This window comes from Megascapheus bottae, chromosome 25 (assembly GCF_031878675.1).
Source record: "Megascapheus bottae isolate mThoBot1 chromosome 25, mThoBot2.hap1, whole genome shotgun sequence".
Taxonomy (NCBI): domain Eukaryota; kingdom Metazoa; phylum Chordata; class Mammalia; order Rodentia; family Geomyidae; genus Megascapheus; species Megascapheus bottae.
In genome coordinates this window covers 7,154,094-7,175,246 of record NC_143533.1, presented here as the reverse complement: position 1 = coordinate 7,175,246, position 21,153 = coordinate 7,154,094, and the positions used below count along the sequence as shown (strand labels likewise).

The 21,153-nt window shown below is 50.3% G+C and overlaps 1 protein-coding gene across 5 annotated transcripts in view; it reads left to right on the top strand.

The window, feature by feature from the left end:
* Map2k5 (mitogen-activated protein kinase kinase 5) overlaps positions 1–7,455 on the top strand; it is a 255,818-nt gene extending 248,363 nt beyond the window's left edge. For all 5 annotated transcript variants that reach the window (XM_090358127.1, XM_090358124.1, XM_090358122.1 and 2 more), the window contains one exon: positions 7,004–7,455. In XM_090358127.1, the coding sequence (XP_090214253.1) occupies positions 7,004–7,126 (123 nt within the window). In that variant the 3' untranslated portion in view covers positions 7,127–7,455. The remainder of the gene's footprint in view (positions 1–7,003) is intronic.
* The last annotated feature ends 13,698 nt before the right edge of the window (positions 7,456–21,153 follow it).

Genomic DNA, 21,153 nt, shown 5'->3' with positions numbered 1-21,153 from the left:
AGGAGATGCTTCATTTAAGGTTAACAAGAAGGTTGATACCTTAGTGTCTTTATCAGTTTTAATCCTGTGTGTTCTTTTGACTTGAAACCATCAAAATTTACCCACTCTGAGCGGGGCAGTGATGGCTCACGCTCAGGCGACTGAGATCTGAGGATCGAGCAGTTGAAAGCCAGCCTAAGCAAGAAAGTCACTGAGACTTCTATCTCCAATTAACTACCAGAAAACCGGAAGTGAAGAGATAGCTCACATAGCAGAGTGCCAGCCTTTACAGGAAAAGCCTAAGGACAGACAGTGCCCATTCCCTGAGTTCAAGCCTCAGGAACCACACACACACACACACACACACACACACACACACACACACACACATCCATTTTGTTCTGCACAGTGGTATAGGCCTATAATCCACACACATCTATTTTGTTCTGCACAGTGGTGTAGGCCTGTAATCCTAGCTACTTAAAACATAGAGATCAAGAGAATGGCAGTTTGAGGCTAGCCTGAGCACCAGGTTAATGAGACCCCATCTCAATCAGAAATCTGGGACTGGTGATTCTTCATATCAGTAGTCCTAGATAACACAGGAAATGTCAGTGGGATCACTATCTAAGGCACAAAAAAAAAAACTGGAAATACAACAAGCTGAAAAATAACTAATGCACAAAAAAATGAGGATTGAGGTATGATTCAAGGACTACAGTGCCTACCTAGTAAGTATGATGCCTTGAGTTTCTACCCCAGTACTAAAAAATAAAGATAAAAGTTGCCAAGTACTTTTGGTTTGTTTCTCCTGTTAAGAAATGAGAGAAGCTGTTAAGGTGAATTTTAAACAGATAGCAGCCTTCACTTAATTGGATGCCTTTTGAAATAAGATGAGACATTGGATATGAGTTGAAAAGTTCAAAAATTTTGATACTAGGGCTGGAAACATGTGACCTGCCTGCAGAATGAAGTCTTGTCAGTGTTGGGGGTACCCTCACAGTCATCACCCCCCCACACAGCCTCCTCCTCATTTCATACTCCTGGGTCTCCTGCTCGCTCACTTGCTCTCCTCTCCCCCACCCCATGTTATTGTGAACCATAGCTCTCTGTTCAAATGTTGGTTTCCTACCAGTTGGATGTGGTATGGCCTTAAAATTTGGGTTAGATTTGTGATTCTGTCGCCTGTTTTCATTCCTGATGATGCTGACTTAGATCTTCTACCAAGATTTGTCCAATTTTGCTAATTTTGGATATGCCAGAATGATCATCTCGAGATCTTATTTATGTAGTTAGTGCCAGTACTGGGGTTTGAACTCAGGACCAGGTTGCAGTCCTTTAGTTGTTTTGTTCAAGGTTACTTCTCTGGCACTTGAGCCTCAGCTCCACTTCTGGCTTTTTCTTTTTTTTTCCTGGAGATAAGTCTCTTGGCTTTATCTGCCTGGCCTCACTTCAAATCATGATCCTCAGAGATCTCAGCCTCCCTGTAGCCTGGATCATAGGCTAGGGTTATATCTGCTCTTTGGGCCCGGCTAACCTCATACTTCCTCTGTAGTTCATGTTGGCCTCAAGCTTGTAATCCTCCTGCCTCAGCCTTTTGATGGCTGGGATTACACACATGTATCACCATGTCTGACTAAATTTTATTTCTTCATTATATTAACATAACTGCTCTATTTCTTTGGTTGATATTTGTTATATATTTTATCTCTTCTTTGTGTGTTCTTCTAAATGAATCCTTGCATTTTCTTACTGTTTTAATTTCATCATTTCTTCTTTGTTTTAATATTGGAATTTTTCCAGCTTATTTTCTGCTCTCTCTCCATAGTATCTATACTTCTTTTGCATGTATTACTAAACTAAAAATAATTTCTAACCATGATAATATTAATTATCCCTAAAAGTTTAACTAAACCAAAGGAATTACTAAATGTAATCTCCTTCCCCAAAAATAGTGTTTGGATCAATCTCTTACCTGTATTTTAGGCATAAATAACTTTTAATTGCATATAGACCAAACAGCTTGCACAGAACAGCAGGGTGTTTCCCAGCCCCCTCTATGCTGGGAGCCAGGATCATCAGAGCTCCAGTGGGCGGGATTGGAAGGGACAGACATGCCTGCCTGGCTGCTGCTCAGGGCCATGATCAGAATGAGCCACAGGGGATGCTGGGAGTGCCTGAGCTTTGCTGTGACCAGTGGAATCAGAAATTTAGGGCAGCTAAGTTGACCTCAGCTCTCCTTGTATCTGGCAAGAAAAGAGTTCAGGCAAGATATGAACAAAGTAAAGATGATAGGAAAGTTTATTAGAAAAGAAGTACAGCAAAGAAAGGAGAACACATGGCATAGATAGGCCATAGGAAGACAGCACTTCAGCCGTCTTGGGCCATCTTTACAGAGATGGACTTTCCGTTACATAGGGAGAACGGGAGTCCGTGGAGACAATTTCTGACAGCTGGGGCTCTTTTCTGTGCTTCTTTTTTTGTGATACCAAAGATTAAGTGCCATATCCTTATTTCCTCAATCCTTTATCTTAACAGAGATCTTCCTCATTCTTTTGTAACCTTTCTCCTATTTGATTGTAAGGCAGGTTTTGGTTTATCTGCTTATTCTGCCAGCTATAAGTTCTGTTGGCTTCCATTCCCTAGCTGCTTGCTTTTTCTAATTTCTATCAACAACTGTCTTGTGAAGCTCAGGTTCCTATTACAAAGGGCACCACAGAATGAGACTTAGTCGGGACAGTGAAACTGTTTCCTCCTTTTCAGCCTAGATTCCATTGTCCTTTGGTTTTCAGATGTTCAGAGTTAGTCATTACCATTGTGGTTTTATATAACTAGAGGTTATAGACTTACCTTCTGTTCATCACTGCTTTGCTTTTCATTCTGTATCATTCTTCCTTTCAAAGTATTCTTTTTCTTTCTGAAGTACACACTGACTGTTCTGTCATAAGAGCCCCTGGGGATCAGTAAAGGTCCCTGCCGTTGATTTTTCTTCTAGGATTATTCCATACTAGGATTCAAACACAGGGCCTTGTGCTTGCTCTCCCACTTAGGTCAGGTTTAAACCTAGGATATTATTCTAGTGTGAAAGACAGCACAATGCCTGCTCGGGCAGGTGGCATAGCTGGCCATTGGAGCAGGTATCTTCAGGGAGAGGGCTTAGTGACTGGGGCTGCCTTGCTGTGATGTGGCTGCCAGGTTGGAGTTAGAAGGAAGGGGGCTCCAATGATACGACACATTGTAGTGGGAGCCCTGCTCTCCCGTGCCAGGGGCACCAGGAGGGCCTGCCATGCCCACAGGAGAGCCCTGCTTGACACTTCAAATAAATGTGTGATGTTAAAGAACATGATGTTCTTTAAGGATATTATATAAAGCAACAGTATATACGAGAGACCACAAATCAGCAAATCCCTATTTAGGAAGAAACTTGAAACCAACTAATGACAGATAGGGATGTGTCACTGAGTGATCGCTGGACTGTGGTGCTGGACAGAGATTCCCACATGGATTCCTCCTTCTCTGGCTCTCCAGGCCGAAAGGCGCTCCTTCAGGCTCTCCCTCAGGAAGGCATCTCATTGCAGTGACACAAGCGAGAATTAGGTCAGTCAGTGGAGAGGTGAAGCGTCCAACTCCAACAGGACCAGACACAGCAGCAGGGGACATATTGGATGACCATAGTTCTTTATGGCATACTGAGGTGTCACTGTGTGTGTGTATCTGTGTGTGTGTGTGTATGTGTGTGTGTGTGTTGGTACTAGGGCTTGAACTCAGGACCTGGGTGCTGTCCTTGAGCTTTTTTGCTAGCACTCTACCACTTGGGTAGCTTCACTTCCAGTTGTAATGATTAATTAGAAGTAAGAGTCTCATAGACTTTCCTGCCCAGGCCGGCTTTGAACCATGATCCTCAGCTCCCAGCCTCCTGAGTGGCTAGGATTACAAGTGTGAGCCACTAGCACCCAGCTACCAGCACCCACTTCGTGCCCTTTCGGTGGCTGTCTCTGGTGGTTGGCTTGTCTCGCTCGTGCCACGTCCCACATGTCTACCTCTTTGCCTTTATTCTGTCTCTATCCTCTGGCAGTCTGCGAGCCAGAACAGTTGGAGCCACGCTGGATTAATCGTTGCAGTTGTCCCTGTGTGAGTGCAGGAAATGAGCATGCTCACAAACTGGTTCAGGAGGCCAGCAAAGTCGCTGCAGACCTAGCCTGGTATTCACTATACCAAGCTCTGTAGACAGAGCTGTGGGCATGCTGTCTGTCTGTCTGCCTGTCTATATGTCTCCCTCTGTGCTCCTCCATTTCAAGGCACCCATCCTAAGCTATACAGCAGTGGTAAGAGGCAGTCAGTGGTACAAGTCACTTTGGGCATGGAGAGAGGAAGCATCCAGGACACTGCACATTTTGTCAGCCATATCCAGGAGAGGGAAGACAGCTCCCAGCCCATGGGGACGGGACAGATCTGGCAGCCTGGGCAGTCTCCTTTGCCTCCTACCTACTACAGGGCATGTGGGCAGAGGGCTTCCTTCCCTTAGTGGTGGAGGAAGCCGCTGTGGCCTGCACCCCCCTCCTGCGGTTCCACTCTGCTTATTCCCCAGCAGATAACAACAGAGAGAGAGCATATGGCTCCAAAGTCACTGGGCATTCCGGGGAAAGTGACACTGAATTACCCCAGGCTTGGGGAGGTGGGAAGGCCCATGGTTCTTGAGCACAGCTTCTCCTTTCGTTCTCCAGGAGGGCACAAGGTCACCTTTCCTGAGCCTCGGGGAGAAAAGAGGACGTGGATGCTTGGACTTCAGGAAGGCTCTCCTGTCCAGGCAGACAGTAGAGAAAGCAGGCAGACAATGGGCATAGATCGGGGAGGAGAAGATGGGGAGGCCTTCGCCCTGCCCAGGCCTCTGGCACCCACCTACCTCAGCCTCTCCCAGCCTCTGCTTCCTTGAGGTTGAGCAGAGTCCCCACAGAATGCCGAGAGAGTCGTAGGACATGCCCAGCTGGGCTCCCAGCCTGGCCCCACCATGACCTTGGGAATCTGTACCAGGTGCCCAGGCACCCTCAGAGCTGAGCTGTTTCTTGGCCCCTCTGAGCCACCTCCACGCTCTTCTCAAGGCAGTATCTCTTACCTGCATTGGGAAGACTGTGAGAGGACATGGCCTTTTTTGTCCTGTCCCCAGAGACATCTCAGTCGGACCTGAGGTCTCTGCATCCCACGCAGCCCCTTTCCCTATCCCTGCCAGATCCTCTGTAGTTCCTGCCAGTGCTGGAGCCAGAGCGCCGTGGCCGTGTTCCTCCTGGCTGCTGGAGAGGACGTGAGGAGGTTATTGCCATGCAGTGTGGGGCTTCGAGCACATTCCCAGGGCCTGGCAGTCTGCCCAGCGGCAGGTCATGGCCAGGTATATGAGGAAATCACCCCTGAAATCCCTGCCTGGGATGGGCAAAGGGTCCCAGGAGGGGCTCAGAGAAGAGAGGGAGTCGCGATCAGAAGGGGCGGGCAAGAACAGAAGCTGGGGGCTGTCTCAAGAAGCCCTCATCTCACCACTCTGCTCATCCACTGTAGCTTTCTGGGTCTCTTGTCTTTCTGCTGGCTACAACATGCTTAGTAGACCAGAAAGCCAGCGAATATAAATTCCTCAGGCAAGAAGCCACTGAGGGAGAAGGAAAAGAATACTTCTCCAGTCTTCCTGTGCCTGCCACCTGTAGCCAGGACAGCCCTGTGGCTGTCACGGCTGTCTTCTTCCCTTGCTGAACTCCCAGGTGGCTCTTAGATTGCAGGTGTATATCTTGGTACTAAAAATAGCCTGGCCTTTCTGTGGGCTAAATAGGTTACTGTCAAAGGCAGGCCATGTAGAGGTAGAATTGGCCCCCTCCGAAGTCTACTTTGCAGCCTTGCATAGCCCACACATGCCAGAGCATGCTTCTTCCCCATCTTCCTTCCTCTGGCCTGTTTTCCCTTCCCTCCAATTGCAGGCTGGGGTTTATTGACAGGGAACCCGTAGCGGGGGGGAAAAGGGGGTTCATAAAGCCTCTGTTGGGATGAGTGTTTGGTCCCTGGGCAGCAGCTGGGCACGGAACTAGCCACACAGGGGCTGAGCCTTCACTGAGTATCTGTGAAGTGAGGTTTTGCTGAAGAAGGGCCAGGAAGAACATAGAGTGAAGACAGACTCACCCTCAAGCTTTGCAGAGAGGGGAACAGAGGCACAGCAGGGAGAGTTCCAGACCACGGGCAGATCACTGCCCCACCATGGGCCTCAGTTACCTAGGCTGGGAAATGGAACTGAAAGCTGCCGTCCTTATCTTGCTGTGTTAGTGACGGGGCAGTGGGGAAGGAGGGGCAGTATCAGAGCCAGGTCCACTGGCTCAATCCTATCTTGCTAGCTCCTTGGGATGGTGGTTCAAACCAGCCTGGGCAGATTCTTACAAGAGTTAACTCCCAAAACGTCAGACATGGAGCTGTAGCTCAAAGTGGTAGTAGAATGGTAGCCTGGGGCAGAAAAGCTCAAAGATAGCACCTAGTCCCTGAGTTCAAGCCCCAGACCATGGGTTGCTTGCTTGCTTTCTGCCTCTCTCTCTGTCTCTCTCTGTCTCTGTCTCTCTGTCTCTGTCTCTCTGTCTCTGTCTCTCTCTGTCTCTCTCTGTCTCTCTCTGTCTCTCTCTGTCTCTCTCTCTCTCTCTCTCTCTCTCTCTCTCTCTCCCTCTCTCCCTCTCTCCCTCTCTCCCTCTCCCTCTCTCCCACCCCACTCTCTCTGTCTCCCTTCTCCCCCCCCACTCTCTCATGAGGCTTGAACTCAGGACCTGGACCTGAGACCTTCAGCTCAAGGCTAGTGCTCTATCACTTGAGCAACATTACCACTTCTGGTTTTCAGTTGAGAAATTGGAGACAAGAGTCTCACAGGTTTTTCCCACCTGGGCTGGCTTTGAACCTCCATCCTCAGGTCTCAGCCGCCTGAGTGAGCCAGTGGTGCGCGGCTCCTTGGGTTGCTTCCTCCCACGTGAGGTATGGGCCCTGGTTTCACATTTGCTCCTCTTCCCCGCAGGGCCACCCCTTCATCGTGCAGTTCAACGACGGAAACGCGGCTGTGGTGTCCATGTGGGTGTGCCGGGCGCTGGAGGAGAGGCGCAGCCAGCAGGGGCCACCGGAAGCCTCAGTGGGGCGCTGACAGTCCAGGACCTGTGCCAAGAAACAGCGCACCCATGGCTCCTCTTTATTGCCTGCTTCAGAAGAGCTTTGCAGGGCAGCTTCCTCTTCCTGCCTGGGAAAGCCCTCGAGAGGCCAGCCCCTGCAGGCGAGCAGGCTGGCCTCTGCCTGGGAAAGCCCTCGAGAGGCCAGCCCCTGCAGGCGAGCAGGCTGGCCTCTGCCCTGGTCTGGAGGCAGTGAGGACGGAGGCTCCTGTGGCCTCACATCCCTTCTCCGTTTCCTAACACACTCTTCTTTGTAAAGGTCAGGCCCTTCGGCAGCACTGAGGGGAATAAAAGTGTTACATTTGGGGACTTGATTGCCTAGGGAGTCTGTGACCGACCCTTCTAGATTAGGGGCGCAGGGCCTCCACTTGGGGAGAACGTGAGACCAGGCCTGCCATCCCGGCTCCTGCAAGGCCTCATGTTTGAGGATGGGGTTCATTGCACAGATGAGAAATCGAAGCCCAGATCTGTCTGCAGTGAGGAATAGAGCCAGGACCAGAGCTCAGATCTTAGGCCTCGGAGCGGTCCCCTTCCTGCGCTAGAGTTTGCCCCATGGACCATGTTCCTCGTGACTGTGTTAGCAATGTGATGAGATCACGGCCATGCAGGTGTGGGCTCTGCAGTGACATCAGCTCTGAGGCACATCTGGCTGGTCTGGCCAAAGAAGAAGCCAGAGAAACTAAGAAAGAAGCCTAAAAAAATTCTGAGAAGTCTGTCTTTAGCCCGCCCCTAAACCCGCCTTGCTCCCAGCAGCTCTGCTGCAAGGCGCCCGTTCACCGACCTTCACATCCAGAAAACTTCCTTCCTCAGCCACTAATAACCTAGCTTTGCTGATCCTTCAAGGGATAGAGACGAAAGTGGCATTTCAGCATACCTGAAAAACTCCTGACCCCCACCCCCACCTCCCACTCCCACTGCTTTCCCTGTGTCCTGGGAAGAATGGGACTTGATTTTAACTCTAATTCTCTGTATCTCTGTATCTCTGTATCTCTGTCTCTGTCTCTCCCTCTCCCCCCCCCCCCCGGTTTTCTCTTCCCCCCTCGCCCTCCCCTTCGTTCATCCCCTTCCCCATGTTGGGAATGAAACATAAGCTCTAGAGCCCTACTGCTGTGCCACATCCCCTGACTCCTTTTTCTCACCAGGAAGTCATCTTGTTTTTCCCTTTAAAGAGTATTGGCTCTTCCCTTTCCCATCATGGTCTAGGTGGCCTCCACCACCTCTCACGAGACCACTGGAGAAGTCCCTACTGCCCTCCTGTCCTTGCAGCCCCCCCCCCCAATATGACAGCTAAGGAGACCTGTTCAAATAAGAAGACAACACTTTCCTTGACATGCCCAGAGCCTTCACAGGTTTCCAACTCACTCCTAAGCCACGCTGAAGATCCAGCAGTAGCCGGGCACAGTAGCTCACACCTGTAATCCTAGCTACTCAGGAGGCTGAGATCAGAGGAACAAGGTTCAAAGCCAGCCCGGGCACTAAAGAATGTGAAACTCCAATTAACCACCAGAAAAACGGAAGTGGTGCTGTGGCCCAAGGGGTAGGACAGTAGCCTTAAGCTGAAGACCTCAGGGACAACACCAAGGCCCAGAGTTGAAGCCCCACAACCAAAAAAAAACCAAAACACCCAGCAATGGCCTGTGTGACCTTGCAGTCTGCTCTCATGCAGGCCACCTCCGCGCTGTTCCTGGACTTGCAGGCACATTCCCACCTCAGAGCCATGGCAGAAAACATCCAGCCACCAAACATGGACATGCTGGAAGCCCAGCTTCCGATGTGGCCTCAGACAAACCCGGTCTGAGTCAGTTTCCTCCTCTGTCAGGGCAAGAACTCTGGAGTCCTCAAGCCCCCCCAGCCCTCGTGTTCCCCATTTGTGCTAGCTTGGGATAAGCTTGCACCTCGTACACGCACATGTGCACAGCTTTGTTAACAGTAGGAGGGATTTGGGAACCCAGTGATCACCCCAAATACAACCTCAGGCTGGCGCAGCCCCCCCAATATACAAATTCCCCTTATTTGGAATCAGGAAGATGAGGAGCTGATGAGAACTCGTGAGGAGTTCTGTACAGACCCTTCTGGCTGGAGACAGGGCCCTCTTTGGCCCAGTTTAGTTTCCATCATTCCTCTTCCCCCTTGGCAGCCCAAAGCTACACTGCCCTTGACCTCAGAAGAGGATCCAGACCTAGAACACTGCAGGCAGAAATGCTGCTTCACTCATGCTACACCCGATTGTTCCTGTCCTTCCTATCAAGGGCATCTGCACTAGGCTGCATTATTGTTATTGTTATTATTATTATTATTATTTGCCTCTCTGGGTACAGACCAAATCCCTCAAAGCTCATCTCTGTCTCTAGGAACTGGCCATGACATAGGAAGAGGGAACCAAGGCATTGGAGGGAGAGTGAATCAGGGATGCCCTCAGAGGTGAGCCCTTGAGGTAACCTCTCTTCCCACTGTCTTGCTTTGGCCTCCCACTCTGGACCTCTGTGACGGCCACATGCCTGATCAGAGTCTTTTGGATACAAAACCTCTCACTGACTACGGCTTTAGGCCTGTTGGGCTGGGTGAGGAGCATTCCTGGAATTGAGTGGGAGCCCAGGCAGCCCCTGGGTCACAATGCGAGGGAGGCGTCTCTCTCTGTATCTGGAGCATGGCTCAGAGGCCAGGAGTCCTCAGTACTCAGCCCACTTCCTCTTCCTGCTTCTTCCTTTGGCTTTCCTATCTGAAAAATGCAATATTCAGAATCCCAGCATTTGAGGATCTAAAGGAACGCTAGGACCCCCCCCACACACACGTGTGCGTAGACATAGGAGGCCCTGTGACAAAGCAGTGAGTGACCCCAGAGCCCCATTTGAGGGCTTGAAGCCCAACACAGCTGGAGGATGGTGAAGCCAGTGCAAGGGATTGGATAGCCTGGCATGAAAGCTGAGGAGACCCTGCCTAAAGGCCAAGCACCTGGGGCTTGTGTTGGCTCTGAGTACTCTCAGATCCCCCCAGGGAGACATTATGCATCCAGATCTCTGCATACTCCATGCTGATGGCTAGCATGTCACTTGAAAATGGAATTTCACAATGATGGTGGGCGTGTGGGCTGGCATTCAGAAAGCCAGGCACAAGGTGTGGAGAAATAGGGGCAGGAGAGGAAAAAGAGGGCCAGGATTTTGGACTCAAAGCAGCCCAGTCAGAGTCCTGACTCCATGGGGACTCTCAAGACTGGACTTGGACCAGGCCCAGACTCGATATTGAGGGAATCAAATGTTGTCACTTTGTTCAGCTGGACACAGAGAGGTGTGAGTCATAGAGGAGGGAGGCTGAAGCCAATGTCAGCTCCAGATTCTGTAGAAAAGGGCAATGAAGTCGATGTGGTGGTAGAATTTGGAGCTCAGAGGAAAGGAGAAGGGTCTAAAGTGAAGCTCAGGCAAGTAGAAGTAATAAACAACGCAGGATATGGCCCCTAAGCCCGATCCCCTGCGGGGCCTCAGAACACAAGGGAAGTCCACAACTGCCCAGGGTAGGGCTGAGTTACAGTGGAATTTGGTGATTGTGTCCAGCCTTTGGCTTTGGCAAATATTAGGTCCCTGATCCACCAGGAATGCTGGGAAAATAGGGGGCAGGCCAAATGGGTTTTGGCTATTCAGGGGTGAGGGCTAGTAGAGGTCCAGAGACGGCTTGGGCTGGCACTCACCACCTAAAAGGTTTATAAGGCAAAGGAAGGTGGCAGAATCAGGCCTCTTAATGACAAATTTTCTGCTGAACAACTACAAATATTGGCTGTGACTTTGGACACGGTCTGAAAAAGACTTTGTTTCCTCTTTGGGTGGGATCATTTGTCTTGTTTTGAAGTCCCAAGATTGCAGGCAGGAACTTACAGACTAAAGTTTGTCTTAATTGCTACGGTGTCACCACCTCTCTGGCAGATAACAGCACAATGAACGAGTCGATGGGGCTGAGCCCTGCAGGTCCTTCTTCTAAAGTGAGACAAATGTCCCTGCTTTGAGCCCAACAGTCCATCGGCAGCTCTGTCATTTATTTATCTTCCTAACAGTTTGCATTAACTTGCAGGGGATAAAAAGTATCTCCAGCCTGCAGACTTAGTTAAAGGCAGCCAGTCATTGGGCTTGGCTGGGACTTGGTTCTGTTTTCCCTGTTTGTCTCTTCCTTCTTTCCTTCCTTTCTCTTTTCCTTCCCCCTTTCTTCCTTCTTTTCTGGGCCTAACTTGGACTTTCTTCTGTCTATTTTTTCCTTCTGTTCTTCCTTCCTTGTTTCCTTTCTTCCTTTTTTTTTTTTTTTTTTTAAGCAATGCACATTTGGAAAAAGAGACATGGGCTGGATGGGAAAGTTCTAGGAAGTAAAGTACTGTTTGTTATGCAGTGTGGACTTGACATGGCAAACATTAGCTTCACTCTGGTCTCATTTGGTCCTTTTCCTGCTTCCACACAAGGCCCAGGGACAGAGGAGTCCCTCCCTCCCCCCCTCCCAACCCCGTCCTGCTCAGTATTCCCATCCCGGAGCTGGTGGCCTGTTTCCTAAATGAGATGAATCCTCTCTGCCTTGAGTCTTCTGTCTCCAACCGGATTCCTGCTCACCCTCCATGCCTCAGCCACAACTTTCCTGCCATCCCACCTGGGCTGGCCTCTGTGCAGGTAGGGAGCCCTGTCCATAGGCTCCCATAATGGAATGACCAACCTTGTTACCTAGTTCCTAATGTGGCTTAGATCATGAGCTGGCACAAGGGCTTGGATGATCCCCTAGAAACCATACTTAGATAAATGAGGGAAGGACAGACAAGGATTCTGAGAACTTCAGACCTGTCCCAGTCTGACATCCAACACCCAAATACTGGAGTGCCAGTACTGTGGCTTCTTCTTAATTTCCTTCCTATTAATCTGCATGTAACAGATTAAATATAACTTATTCTCAAGTAGTTCCTGTTTTGTAATTAAAAATAAGAAAACTTGCCTTTTAAAATATTTATAATGCCAGCACTGGACATTGAACTCGGGGTCCAGACCCTGCCCCTTAGCTTTCTCGCTTAAGGCTGGTGCCCCAACATGTAACCATACTTCTCCATCTGGCTTTTGGGTAGTTAATTGGAAATAAAAGTCTCAGAGTTCCCTGCCTGGACTGGCTTCGATCCCTGATTCTCACAGCTTGACCTCTTGAAAAGCTTGGATTATAAGAATGGGCCTCTGGTGCCTGGCTTGCTTTTTAAAGATTTTAAACGTTTGGTCAGAATCATCCAGCCAGGCAGTGGAATGGGCAGGGTTCAGTGTCACAACCACACTGATCTTTGCTCCTGACAACCAAATTTATCTCCAGCTAACCAAATTAATCTTTTCTACTTCACCTGGGTGCCATTTTGGCAATTTGAGGGGAATTTGAGGGGAGCTATAAAAGGCATAGACTAGAAGCCCTACAGTCTTGATTCATTATGTGTCCTGGGGCAAATGCCCAACCTCTCTGAATCTCAAGGCATTTCCCTATTGGCAAAGTTACTGGTAAGTTATTTCTGTCACTGATGGTGACATTCACAAAACACTGCAAAAGAAATGCAAATGCTTTCTGGTTGCTTCCTCTGGTCAGTCACCTCCCCCCGCCCCCAAATACATTCACACAGGCACATGCAGCCAATGTCATTTTCCTTCTCTAGGAGAGATGGGGCCTCCCCAGAAAGAGGCCTGCTGGCCTCACTCCTCTGCAGATGCCAGTGACAGCTGATGTAATGGTTTCAAACTTGTGTTTATCCAGCAAGTGTGGACGGGACTCCCTGCCCCCACTCTGCTAATAACTACCTCTGTTTGTTTTCTGTTGCATGCATGGACCTTGTGAGTGCACTCACCCAGGTGTCTGTCTCTTGGGGAAAGCATCCTGTGAGAACACGTTAAGCAGGGGGTCAGGTGCTGTGGAAATAGCAAATATCTTTACTTCAGATAGACCTGGTTTTGAGTTTTAGCGTTACTATTTCCAAGTGTGTGTGTCTCTGGGATAACCACCTCACCTCTCTGAACCTCTGCTGGGACATCATCAGATCCTTTGTTTGGGATAGCTGGGAATGAGGCTTGCCTAGCATGCACGAGGCCCTCAGTACCACATAAACAGAAAAAAAAAAAAAAAAAAAAGCCAGAGGTGGTGGTGTGGCTCAAGCAGTAGAGTGCTAGCCTTGAGTAAAAGAAGCTCAAGGACAGTGCCCAAGCTCTGAGTTCAAGCCCCAGGACTGGAAAAAAAAAAAAAAAAGAAAAGGAAAGAGATTCATTGGGAGTCTAAAGGAGGTAAAAGATGTCAGGAGCCAGTAAAGCACCTGGCACACTCTCATGTCCCTTTGCCTGTTTCGTCAGAAGTAGGAGAGTGATCCTCCATCCAGCGTCACCGCTTTTTCTCTTTTTCACCACTTGAAATTACAGTTGTTGCATTATTGCACATGCCTATTGTCCTAGCACTTGGAAGATCAAGGTAGTAAGATTCCGATCAGCCTAAGTATGTGTGAATGTCCTGTCCGAAAGAAGAGAGAGAAAGGGCTGGGCACCAATGGCTGAAGCCTATAATTTGAGCTACTCAGGAAGCTGAAATCCAGAGGATGGATGATGCTTCAAAACCAGCCTAAGCAGAGGAAGCCATTAGATCCCATCTCCAAACTGACCAACAAAAAGCAAGGCCGGAGGTGTGGCTTGAGTGATAAAAACCAGCCTAGCAGTAAGCCATGTGAGAATGTAACACTAAATTCAAACCTCAGTTCAACCACTAAACAGGTGGGGTGAAGAAATTACCATAGCTTGTCTTCCTGCTGAAGGGTGAGGTCCAGAGAGCAGTGGCTACTTGTCTTGGTCCCACTTTATCCTGAGCTGCAGCACACAGCAGGCCTCAGTGAGTGGCTGATAAACGACAGTGTCTCCAGTACCCATGCTCGGCATTGCTAAAGTTTAAGAGAGGCCCAAGGGAGTCCCTCTTCCAACTGGGGCTACCCACTTTCTCTCTGCAAATCCCATGAAGACTGGCTCATCACTTCCTGAGAAGCAAAGATGATGGTTTCTCTGGATCAGAAAGACCATTAACAGAGAATTATCTCCAACAAATGATGCTGAGTTAACTACTATCCATATGAAAAAGAATGAGTTTAGACCATTCCCTCACACCATACCCAAAATCGAACTTAAAGTGGCAGATCCTAGACTTATACTAAAGAGCTGAAATGAAAACCTCTTAGAAAAACAGATGACTAAAGAGTATCATGTCAGAAATCTTAGGGGGCCTGGAGTTTGGCTTAGTAGTAGAGTGTTTGCCTAGCATATGTGAAGACGCAGGCTTGATTCCTCAGTATCACCTACATAGACAAAAAAAGCAAGAAATTCTGCTATAAGCTCCAATGGTAGAGCTCTACCAAGCCTTGAGAAAGCCCGAGGAGAGGGCCCAGGCTCTGAGTTCAAGCCCAGGAACAGCAAAAACAAAACAAAAGAACTTTCTTAGATAGGATGCCCAAAACAATAGAAAACTAAAAGCAAAATATAAAAGAAATTGGGCATCATCAAAATTGAAAACTTTATTGTTTTAAAAAGATGGATTAATGCCCCAAAACCACAATGAAAAACCAAAAAAGGGAAAGAAAAAGAGGAGAAAAGATGAAAGGAAGGAAGGAAAAAAAGAAGAAGGAAAGGACTAAGAAGAAGAAAAGAAAGCAAAGGAAGAAAGAAAAACCGAGTGAGAACACAACTAATAGAATGAAAGGAGTTGTTTTCAAATCATGTATTTGGTAAGGGACATGGATCTAGAATTATTCATGAACACAATAATAATACGACGTGCAGGAGTGAGAATCCATGCCGCAAACCCCTAAACAGTTAACAGACAAACCAACAGAATGAACATGAGGGAGTGGAAACATGTGGACCCTGAGAGGGACCAGAAAGGAGGAAGCAAACAAATGGAATGGTGGGTGGATACATTCATAACACTCAATGTACACACAAGAAAATAAAAGTCAGAGCTGGGCACAGCGGCTCACGCCTGTCATCCTAACTGCTCAGGAGTCTGAGATCTGAGGATCACAGTTCAAAGCCAGGCCAGGCTGGAAAGTCCCCGAGACTTTTATCTCCAATTAACCTCCAGAAAACAAGACATGGCATTGTGGCTCAATGGGTAGAGCACTAGCCTTGAGCTGAAGAGCTCAGGGACAAGGCTCAGGCCCAGAGTTCAAGCCCCATGATTGAAGAAAGAAGGAAGGAGAGAGAAAGGGAGGGAGGGAGGGAGGGAGGGAGGGAGGGAGGGGAAACCTGAGGTGGTGCGATGGGCTAGCTGCGAGGTGGGTGTATACACTCCAATGTGAGAGACAGAAAAGCCTCACAAATGAGTGAATAAACACTAAACCACGAATAAACCAATGATGAAAATAGAATAGCTATGATGAGGGTCTGTCAACCAGGAGGCTTGGAGAAGGTCCAGCCCAGGGTCAAAGGCCTCTGAAGCTTGTGAAAGGAAACAGTGGGGCCATGGGTAGAGGATGTAAAGCTGCCCACTCCCTTTGAAAAAGCCTCTAGGTGGTATTGAATTTTCCTTGTGTGCTTCCTCTGGTGAGCTGTAAACTTGTAAATGCTCACTCCATCTCCTCCCTACTCAGAGGACTTCAGAAAGAGAAGTTGTAATAGACTCTGATGGCTCAGGCCTATCATCCTTGCTATTCAGGAGATTTAAAGACTGTGGTTTGAAGCCAGCCTGGGCAGAAAAATCCGTGAGATTCGTATTTCCAATGAACCGGCAAAAAAAGGTCTGGTTCAAATGATATAGAGTATCAGCCTTACGGGAAGAAGCCAAGCAAGAACAAGAGCATGAGCGCTGAGTTCAAGGCCCAGTACCAGCATCCAGAGAGAGAAAGAGACAGAGACAGGGAGAAGACAGAGATAGGGAGACAGACAGAGACAGGGAGACAGACAGAGACAGGGAGACAGAGGCTTGTTGCTGAGTTGGAGCTGGAGAGGAGATCCTCCTTCCCTAAGGGGCAATATAGATAGGAAGCCCAAACCTAGGGTCTCAGGGAATGGAAATTCTCACCCAGAAATCTATCCTCAGTTGGACCCCATTTTTTTTTGCCAGTCCTAGGGCTTAAACTCAGGGGCTGAGCACTTTTGCTTAAGACTAGTGCTCTGCCACTTGAGCCACAGCACCATTTCCAGCCTTTTCTGTCTACATGGAACTCATGAGTACATGGTATATACATGGTACTGAGGAATCGAACCCAGGGCTTTGTGTATGCTAGACAAGTACTCTACCACTAGGCCAAACTCTCAGCCCTCCAACTTTTTTTTTTTTGTATTTTATTTTCTGGATAATATACAGAAGGGTTACAGTTACATTTGTCAGGTGATGGGTACATTACTTCTCAAACCTTGATCCAACTTTTTCCTAACATCTCTGCAGAGGCCTCCAGGGCAAAGAGGACTGGTATAGGGATCTCTACTCCACCCTCTCAATCTAACTTGCATCTCCAAGTGCAGAGAAAACCTTGGGATGAGCAAAGCCCAGACCTAAAATCTCTGAACCCAAGACTTCCGGCTCTGTTCCTTTCCCAAGCACCCAAGCAGATCCCACTATCTTCATAGGGCTCTGGAAGAAAGAAGTTCACAGTTAAGGTCAGCAGAATTCCCCTGTAAATCCTTGACTCATAATGTGCTTCGTCCTCATGCCCATTCTACAGATGAAGATACCGAGACCAAGCCAAGCTCAATGTCTCTCATGTGGCTAGTAGATTAGTGAAAATCTGGATGCATTTGTTTTTTGACCTTTTGCTGTCCTTTTGATGTTCCTGGGAGCTGGGAGTCTCCTGCTAGAAAGAGCTCAAAGAATAGTGGGGGAGGGGTGACTGACAGTGAGGTGGGTGGGACTTCCTCCTCCCCTGTGACTGCAGAGCTCACCTGGATCTCACTTCCGTCCTCAGGTTGGGGTCCAGCAGGTTCTCCTTCAGTTGCTTGGGCCCTGACTGTCGGACTGGCCTGCAGTCTATCTGGCCATTGGATTAATATCCAGATATTAAGTGAACAATAAATTAGCAAAACTACAAGAAAATTTTACAGCCGTTTGCATTTGGCAATCATTGAGTGTTAATTAGAAATTCATTACAATTAAAACCCTGCCTAAACAGGGCCTGCGCGCCTTAATTACATCTGATTTTTAATTCAGAATACGTGTTTACACAGTAAGCGCTACGTACCCCATGATTATCCCCAATCCTCTTTATACTGTACTAATTATGTAAATTAAACCTAATTAACTGACGAAAACTGCCGTTAATTCAACTGGTAAAAGATATGTGCTCACAGAGAAGGCGAGGCCGCCCAGCCCCAGCCCAAAGCTGAAGTGGGAATGGGCCATGGAGGCTGAGCCCCTTGGACGCCATGCTGGAAACTCTGGACTCCAGGCTAGCAACTGGCCCAGTAGGGGGCTGCCAGGAGCACACTGCAAGCCTCCTGCATCCAGAGCTTGGCTCTGTGGACTTAGATGACATAGGTCAGCCAAGGATAAAAGGGACAAAATCCTCACCAATGGAAGCCAGGTGGGGCCAAGGGCAACAACGTTCCAAAGCTGCTCTTGGTCTATACCAGACCCCAGGACCCACCAGCTCCCAGTGAGGAAAACAGGTACTGCACATCTTCTCCTTGGTCTGAGCCTGGGTTCAAGTTCCACAGTGGCCACAGCTCCTCTCCAACTCTAGCAAATGATCTGGCCTTACTAGGTCTTCGCCCTCTGTATGGCGTGCTGTGAGTTGGGGAACAACACCAACTAAACCCTCTCTCTGTAGTATGTCAAACACCACATTTTGGGTCTTAGGACATTCTGTTTTTATGGACTGAGAACCCTGGGTGGGCTGGCTTCCACTGCCCCAGACTCCATTTCTTGTCTGTAAAATGGGAACCAATGTTCCCAGTCTATTTCCATGACCATTCTGAAAATCAGCTCTGCACACAGTAAATGAACACTCATAGTGATATTAACTTTCCCCATCATTTTACCCCCACCTCTGTCCCCTGATAAGCTCCCAGGAAACTGACTAGCACCAAGCAGCCTGCCTCTGTGTACCTTAAATCTTTCTCCAGCTCAAATCTTGGAGCCAGAGCTTTAGATGGCTCTGCCGGCACTGTGCCTGGGCAGGGAGCTGTCCGCAGTTCAGTGCTGAACCAGAAGCTGTGGACACTACACGGCACACCCTGTTGTGCGTGGTAGCCCAGGGTGGATTCTTTGTATAAAAGGTTCTCAGGAGCTGGAGTTCAGGCTGTAGAAAATCCTGGGGCCAACCTGAGAATTTTTTATTGTGGTCCCTTGCAGGACAAAAGAGCCAGGACAGAGGCCTTCCTCGGGGAACCCTGTCCACCCCTCCATTCTACCCCTACCACCCTAGGGGCAGCCAGCTTCCCATCAGCTGCCACCACCATACAGAATTCTGCAGTTGCTTTAAAAAAATCATTAGGAGACTAAGAATAATTACCAAGTGGGATTGTAATTATGGGATGGGGGAGACTGGACCCAGGGAGGGGACTGGAGGTAGCTCTCAAACTGGGTTGGAAAATAGGTTTCTGTTTTCCTCAAAGGGGGAAAAAAGGGGTGAGGAGTGGAGAGTGGCAGAGGGGAGTGGGATAGAAAGCTCCTCTCGGGAAAGACACTGGAACCGAGGAGCCAGAAGGAAATAGAGGGATGGAGCAGGTTCAACTGGATGAAAGTGAAAGGAAGAGGGGAGAGGGGTGGAGGGAGAGAGTAGGCAGAATGTGTGTGTGTGTGTGTGTGTGTGTGTGTGTGTGAGAGAGAGAGAGAGAGAGAGAGAGAGAGAGAGAGAGAGAGAGAGAGAGAGAGAGGTATAAATGCAAGAACCTGTTTTATATATGAGCACTGAACCTCAAAGTGGGCTTCAAGAACATTTTGGCCACTCCTCCATTGGAGAAGTAGGCCTGGTCAGCGCGTCAGGGCTCTTGTGACTTACACAGGGTCAGTGTGGTTCAGGAGAGGAGAGAGGAAGAAGGGAAGGGAACAGCAAGGAACGCGGGAGGGAAAAGGACCCATAACCCTGATCCAGAAGGAAACAGGGGGCGGGGGGAACGAGGGTGACCCGAGCCGCTACCCGAGGAAGATTTATGGCACTGCTCGGGTTCCAAGGACAGGCTGCACTCGCTCTCTGCTGCCACCGCCCCGACAGCCGCCTGTGGCCGCTCAGCCCCTTGCCCGGGCGGCCCACCACGCCCCGGGGCCATCTCTGCCATTATTAACTTCTGTTTGATTAGGGTAATTGTTCAAACTTGGGCTGGACAGTATGATTAATTACAGTTTAATTAACGTGTCCATTAAGGACACTTAATGCCACTGGGGCAGGAGTGGGGGTGGAAGTGGCTGAGTGGGCGCCCAAATGAGGACGAGGAGGAGGAAGAGGAGGAGGAGGAGGAGGAGGAGGAGGAGGAGGAGGAGGAGGAGGAGGAGGAGGAGGAGGAGGAGGGTCGACTCCTGAAGTAGAGCCCAACATTGAAAAAGAGATAGATGACAAGGACACAGTCAGTGGAGGGAGGGGGAGGGAACAGAGACGTAGATAAGCTGCTTTGGGGAGAAAGGTGTCGAGGGGGGTCTGCTCATCAGGGGTGGACCCCTCATCACTAGAATACCGACGTGACAGGGCAGTTGACCCCCAGTTTCCTCCCGGAGTTGGAGATGACTCGGCCCTACTCCTACTGCCGGTGGTGAGGAGAAGTGTCCGAAGCTGGGGTTGGGGGGACAGGATAACCCCCAGCCCCTGTGCAGGAAGCAGAAGGGCGCCTGCCTCCGACCTGGAGCTGTGTCACGTCTCCCACCGGAGTCAGGGAGAAGGAGGGAGCTGGAGGAAGCTGCGCCTGCCTGGGCTTGGCTCTGAGACGGGGTGCACCAGTCCCGGTCCCCACTTCTGGTGACCCCGCATCCAGAAAGCGAGGGATCCTTTTCCGGGCTCCTTCCTTCCGAGTCCTCTCAACTCCACCTCCCGCCCCCCGGCTCGTCGCCAGGAGCGCCCCGCCATCCCTGTTTTGTCCTTGGGGGCAAACTTTGTGGCCCCAGGCCCTGCCTCCCCCCGACTCTCCGACCAGAGCGGGCCTCGGGGCGCGCGGGGCGCGGGCCGCAGGTGTGGCGGCCGCTTACCTGGGACGCACAGACCCTGGGGCGGCGAAGAAGGCGGCGGGCACTGAGCGTGGCCCGCGGCCCCGCGGGCAAGTGAAGCCGGGGAGGGCTGGGGGGGCGCGCGGGGGTGGTGGGTGTGGCGCCCGGGCTCTCAGCTGTCACACGTGCCCTCCCCGAGCTGGCCTCCACACTCCGCCTTGGGATCGCGCTGTGCCCACCGCCACGCCATGCGCTCTGGACTTCGGCCTCTTCTCCGGGCCAGTCGTCGGCCTCGGGGGCCCGCGGCTCGGGACCCAGGGCTCTGCGCCTAGGACCCCGGCGCCCAACGCCTGTTGAGAGCGGGAGGGGCCTGGGGTGGGAGCGTGGCGGTGTGCGCGCGCGCGCGCGCGGGGAGGGGCCGCGCCGTCACCCGGAGAACCCGGCGGATCCCGGACTCCCGCCCGCCGCTCCGCCCGTCGCGCACCTCCGCTCCCCGCCAGCCCGGCTCCAGCCGCCGCCGCACGGTGAGTACCCGCCACCCGAGGCCGGTCAGCCTCGCGCCCCGCAGCCCCCTCGTGCTTTCGTTGAGTTCGGATCTGATTTGGACTCTTGGCGCTGTGTTTTGATTTTTGTTTGGGGTTTTTGGTTTTTCGAATTTATTATTATCCCTAAAGACTCCACCACCTCGCGCCCACCGCTGCCCTCCTCCCGCCTTACACCACCCCAGCGTCCCCCCCGGAGCCCCGCGCACCAGAGACGGTTCCCAGTCTGCCCTGGCCGCCGCTCCTCGTCTCCATGGACCGCCCCCTGCCCGTTCCTTCATCTTTGGCCCCCAAATATTGTTCCTTTCCTAAGACTCCCCTCCCCTTCCCCTAGCTCCAGGGTCCGGAGACTGCCTTCATTAACCAGGGGAAAGCTC